This window comes from Cupressus sempervirens, chromosome 4 (genome assembly GCF_028749045.1).
Source record: "Cupressus sempervirens isolate cs-2001-9-10 chromosome 4, ASM2874904v1, whole genome shotgun sequence".
Lineage (NCBI taxonomy): Eukaryota > Viridiplantae > Streptophyta > Pinopsida > Cupressales > Cupressaceae > Cupressus > Cupressus sempervirens.
The window spans coordinates 439,794,518-439,800,573 of record NC_143121.1 but is presented as its reverse complement, the minus strand read 5'-3'; the positions used below and the strand labels follow the sequence as shown (position 1 = coordinate 439,800,573).

General features: G+C 36.6%; 1 protein-coding gene across 2 annotated transcripts; it reads right to left on the bottom strand.

Moving 5' to 3' along the window:
• Nucleotides 1-1,239: 1,239 nt before the first annotated feature.
• On the bottom strand, nt 1,240-4,614 carry LOC149561899 (nuclear transcription factor Y subunit C-4-like). 2 transcript variants are annotated; one of them, XM_089825416.1, is made up of 2 exons: nt 4,520-4,614; nt 1,240-2,403 (listed from the first exon to the last, which is right to left on the bottom strand). In XM_089825416.1, the coding sequence occupies exon 2, from the start codon at nt 2,386-2,388 to the stop codon at nt 1,573-1,575; it is 816 nt and encodes a 271-aa protein (XP_089681542.1). In that variant the 5' UTR covers nt 2,389-2,403; nt 4,520-4,614; the 3' UTR covers nt 1,240-1,572. The 2 variants fall into 2 exon arrangements, with proteins under 2 accessions (XP_089681542.1, XP_089681543.1); XM_089825417.1 differs by lacking the exon at nt 4,520-4,614 and adding an exon at nt 3,876-4,267.
• Between the last annotated feature and the right edge of the window lie 1,442 nt (nt 4,615-6,056).

Sequence of the window (6,056 nt, the reverse complement as noted above, 5' to 3'; positions counted from 1 at the left end):
GCATATCAAAAGAAAGCATCTGTAAAATAAGACTAACACGTTCTCCAAAAAACAAGACTGGTTAAAGATAAGCTCCAACTATGGAAATAATTTCATCTACTCTCATCAGGCATTATTTAAATCTACATATCTCCAACATCACAAATTACAAGGCAAAGAGTGCAAATGGAATGCTAGTATGCTGTATATCTGTGTGTGTGTGGATAAGGTCTGCCCTTAGCCGATTGCAGTTTAAGTCAGAAGTCTCAAAAATCTTTATTCATTCAAAATATTGGCCACGCTTTCTTTACTCTAAGTAGATATATGCTAATCAAAATAATAGTCAAAGCATAAAATAATAGTCAACTACCATAATTGAAAAAAAAAGATAACATGCAAGCCACCTAGGATCTACTAAGATCTAATACAAGAATTCGGGAAGGGTGAATGCAACTGATGTTAACAAGATGGTTTTCATGATGACACAAATATGCTGTACGCTAAAAAATCTTTTCACAATTAACAAGCAATCTACCAGCATAAAAATTGTTATGCTTTAAACAGTAGAATAAATATGCATTCAACAGAATTTTTCAATATTAATAATCACATTCTGCCATACAGGTAGCTAGTGTCTAAACATCTTAATGGAACCCTGCAATTGACATTCCCACAAGAAAAAATTTTAAAATTGCATACTAAATTTGATGTAACAACTCTTCTAGTCTTCCCTGTATACATCGAGTAAACATCTATCCCATAGATGCAGAAACCATAAATTTGGAAGCAAATTCATAACGACAGAACCCGGTTTAAGTATAGGAATACGTAGTCAACTGTAACTACTAAATGTATGGCCCAAAAGTAAAAGGCTAGGAACTTTGCGAGATTGGACATAAAGGCTTGTACATTAAATATTAGTGTAATCAGCAGTCACAGAGAATGTCATATAGCCCGATGATTTGACAAAAATAGAGAGCACCATAATGATAACCATAAAAAAAAAAAGCTTTACAAAGACTACTGAAAGTTTAGGTGCTTATTAGTGTATTTCTCAACCAACTAAACAGGATTCATTAATCTCTCCTTCTTAGACTAATTTAAAAGAAATAGAATCCCCAATTACAATTCTTAACTACTCTAACATCCAAGAAGCATTTAGCATGTAATTTGTAGTAACTCAGCATCAAAATTATGGTAAAATGCATGAAATTGAATATAACATGCAAAAGGCAGCTACCATTGATGATCTTGGTGATATAGAATAAAAATATAATAATAATAACCTTTTCGAAAAACTAGACAAGAAATTCAACCAAAGTCATGGTTCAAAAAGAAAGTTCACATCATTTCTGTTGATTCGATTTAACCAATTTTGAAGCCATGGTGGCACCTACAATACAAAAGAAAACATAATAGCTTGCTGAAGCCTAAAATTAATCCTTCATTTACATACAGTTTTAGCATTTAATTGAAACAAATCTCACCAGAGTGAATTGTGCATGTACCTTTCTATTCAAATCAAAGAGTAAATGCACAATTTGCTTCCTACCTCTGCTCACTGCTGGTAAGATAAAATAACTTGGAAGTACCTCAATTGCTAGAAGGAGGGCCCCTGGACTGTTCTGGCATCTGTTGTTGTGGCCACATTTGCTGTGGCATGTAAGCCACCGGGGGACGAGGTTGCTGAGCATAAAGTGCAGGATCCACAGGCTTCCCAACGATCATACCAGGGGGTGCTACTTGTGCTGGATGCTGCTGCGGAACATAGTAATATGGCACAGGTTCAGCAGGAGTACCCACAGGCACAGGACCTCTAGGAATGCCAAGGCCCTCCTCCTTCAACTCATCTCTAGGAACAATATCAACAAGAAAATCAAAAATATCAGTTCTAGTTATGGCTGCAGCAATATCATTTTTCTGCAAAGTGCGCCGTTTATTTTCCTCTGTATGAATCCATGACCTCAAGGTAAGCTCCAGGATAAACATTTCACAAGCCTTGGCAAATATTACAGGGGCCTCTGCTGATATCATCCTAACATCTTCATCTGCTTTCATTATTTTCTTGATCCTAGCCAATGGTAAGCTGTGGTTTTTAAAATCTGTAGTTTGTTCAATATCTTGAATCTGATTAGCCCAAAATAGTTGAAGCTGCTGCTGTTGTTGTTGCTGCTGCTGCTGGTGAAGATGTTGATAAGCCAATTGATGCTGTGCTGCAAGCTGGGCAGCAGATGCAGGGTACGCAGTTGCAGGCTGGCCAGGAGACTGAACAGAGCCAACGACAGAGCCTGGAGCAACAGGTGAAACCATCTGGGTTGTTTGATAAGGTGATGTGCCATATGGCATTTGAGGTGCACCACTTACAACTCCCATAACCGGCTGCTGTTGTCCTGGGGCTTGCTGCTCCATCTTCTCAACCGGGACCTACACAAACACTTTGCTCAATCCCTTATTGACTTTGGCAAACTTTCAAAAACTCACATTCATATGCCACAATTACATGAAAATATAGAAAAAATTACCTAGAATTTCCTTTCACTTCTCTATCCCATTTTCTGGAAAACCTGTTGTTACTACAAACTCTCAAACCATTCGATGCCTTGCCTAATTATCTAATCACATACTACCACCTTTTTCATTCCAATCTCAATAGAAAGACAAGCCATTTCAAATTTCTAACACCTCACAGTGCTTGTCGTTTTTTTTTTAAAAACTTCACAGACTCCAACACCCTGTACTTCCTACATGATCCCTGCTTCCTAAATGCCCATAAAGTTAATCCTTGTTAATGCATATGTTTTATCACAAATTTACTTTAATGCAGAAAAATATTTTGCACAAATGCCTCTTTTTGTGACAATTAACCAGATCTGCAAAATGTGGACCAACAACAATTGTTCTAAACTAAGGCATCCAGATAATGATGGGGCATTTACCCTAATGGAGTTACTGGAATGCAATCACACAATAAATGTCTTAATCTTATCAGATTTCCACAATCCATTAGAAATGTGAATCCACATTTCTGGATTCAATTGTGTACATCTTTTAGCATCAATTTTTTCCATCATCAGGATGAGAGAAAGCAAGAAAACATCACAGCTGATGGATCACAGATCTGAAACATTGATGCTAAACAAACATACACAATCGAATCCAGAAACATAGATTCACAATTTGTCTTAAATTAAGACTGTAGAAAGTAGCAGCTCCAATAAACATCTCTGGTGTTAGTTAAAATATGACTGGTTCCATAATCCATCATCGGGAGCTACTTAGGAACCTACCATTTCTACGAGCAACATAAACCAGTACTAAGAAGAAAATAACACCCAACTACAGAAGTACCACACCACAAAAACAACCATTTGTATGATTTAGCTGCTATCTAATAAACCATAGCCAAAGAAAATCTTTGAAAGTACATCGGTTTGATAGTAATCTAATTGCATTTTGTTTATGACAGACAAGTCACACCAGGAACACAATGCAGGGGCATGCGACTTTGAGTAATTCATTCTTGGACAACATAGTAATTTCAAATCAGATTTTGAACACTCCATATCCACCACCAATTCTGTGAAGCTTTTAAATTTAGCCCCCAAACATCTGTGACATCATTATTACTTTCAAAATCCCTTGCAAACACTCATTTAGGTAAGAATTCAATTCATGTTTTTAAACCCCACATTATAAAGGCTCGCATTATTGCAAAAACACTAATCAGAACTTAAAAGGGACTAAAGCTGACAATGCACGACAAAAACTTACGAACTGCCAAGGCACACTAAACGTTTCCAAAATCAAATTGTTAAAAACAAACTTATATTAACGACATCAAACTTGTGCCATCCACAATCATCGGAAAATTATGAATCTATGCAGGAACGACATACCAGGATTAGGGATCAGCATTCAGCTCATCACGAGAAATGATGTATATTGATTACAAACAAAAACTCATATTGATATTGCTTTACAAGCACATTAGGTCACGTAGACTCCATCACACCCAGTTTTGTGAAACGAAGTTCACCAACAAGGGCTTCCAAGTGATGCACCTACCACTTTCATAATTACCTTCACCACTTAGTGCCCATTAAAACCAATTGATAATTCCAAACCCTAAACCCTAAAAAAAGGTCCATGAACAGATAAACCAACACAGAAACTCGACTTCCAAGCAACTGCCGCATGTACTGACTTCCCACTAACAACACTGCACCCAGAAAAAACCCGGCTGCTTCCGAATTAAAGGAAAAACAAAAAGCCCGAATTCAAAGTGGGTGGACGGGGAATAGGGTGTTACACCCATATATCTGCAACAACCTATGCGTCAAGCATTCGCACACCATACAATCTAAACCATTGATAACTCCCCCATCGAAATCTACGATTCAAAGTAAAAGGCCACTTTACTAATAAAAAGAAAATCGACCCACCGACATGAATAAAACCAAAAAAACGGAAAAAATAAAATCTTTTTGAGAAGACCTTCGTCATCTGGGAAAAACAGGAGCAAGAAATTATAAATACCTACCTGGAAATAGATTTTAACTTCCCGAAGTTAGCGAGAGAAGCGAAGAGCGGGGAGAGACTTGAGCGCTTATAGCTGCTACGAGATACAAATGGCACACAATCCAAGGCGAAATTTTCCCAATTTGAAGAATGGAGAAGAATCTCTGCTGTTGCTATACACTCCTCTAGCGCTCACGTGTCCCTGCGGCTCTGTAAGTGACCCTACAGCTGAAGCTCTTCTGAACACGTGTAAGCTTCTTCTGCTGGTATTAATGTCGCCAATAGATGCACAAAAGATGCTAATTCCCTCAGCCACTTGGGTTGGGTTAACACACAGTTGAGAATTTACAAGAGGACCAGTCAGAAAGCTTATCTATGAGACCTCTTTTTCTTTAACGCTATTGGTGGACCCCGTGATTTGGCCGCTCTCGGAGTTTTCCCGCTTTCTAAGGACGACCATACGCCCCTGCCGACCATCATGCTGTCCAAGCACATTTATGGCTTAGTTTTCCCATTGAAAAAGCCCCACTGGGCCTTGCATGTGAGTTAAGAGGGGTAGGGAGGTCATAGTCCCCTAGGTTAGCTTTATATGGTTGTTATACCTAAGTAGATGGGGTATGATAGGATTTATTTAAGGTTTGGAGGGGTGATTCATCATATATATATATATATATATTGACATTTGGATGACTTAGCAAAGTGTGTCTTTTAAAATCAATTTCTAAATATTTAACTATAATTTTTATAGTTCTATTAAGTCTTAAGAGGGATTCTATAGTTTGATATGGTTCAAAAATTAGGTTATCCAACCAATAAGCATATGTATTATTATTCATTTGTCTTCATTTTAGACAATATGTTTGATTGGTAATGCTCTAAAAATATATATAAGTAATTTCTCCCATGTATGTCTTATTTGTTTCTTCTTCTTTTTTTGTCTTCGACCATTTTTTAAGGGAGTTTTCATTATTTGTTGCAATGACTAGTGAAATGTAAAAAGAAAAAAATTATATTATTGTAAAAAGTCAACTATTGATCGACTTTATGTGATGGTTATGTGTAGGTATATAGGATTGTGATATGTATTGCTATCTACCTAGGATTTGTAGTTGTGACTCGTCCGAGACACTTCGCATCATGATAGATAGTGAGAGGTCTCTTCAAAATCAACTTTCAAAGATTTAATCAAATTTTATTTTAAATGTATAATTGCAATAAAAGTAAGTCATTTTTATTAAGGATAAAATAAGCTTTGAAGGGACCTAAAACATTGTAGAAACAACTTTTTTTCTCGATCTAAAACTCAATTACAAATCACTCTCAACAGATAGCACAAACACAAACAACAACCCAACTATGGAAGAATCGAAATATTAAGAAAAAGGCCAAAGCAACCTAACAACTTTGCTTAAGAGACACAATAAGAATGGATTTTGAAAAAGCTCTCATAAGTTCTTCAAGTGATACATCAATAAGCTTTGTTTTATGTCATTAGTCTCCACTTGTCATGTCTTTGACATATAAGATATTGAAACAAATAATGATACTTTCATACTCTA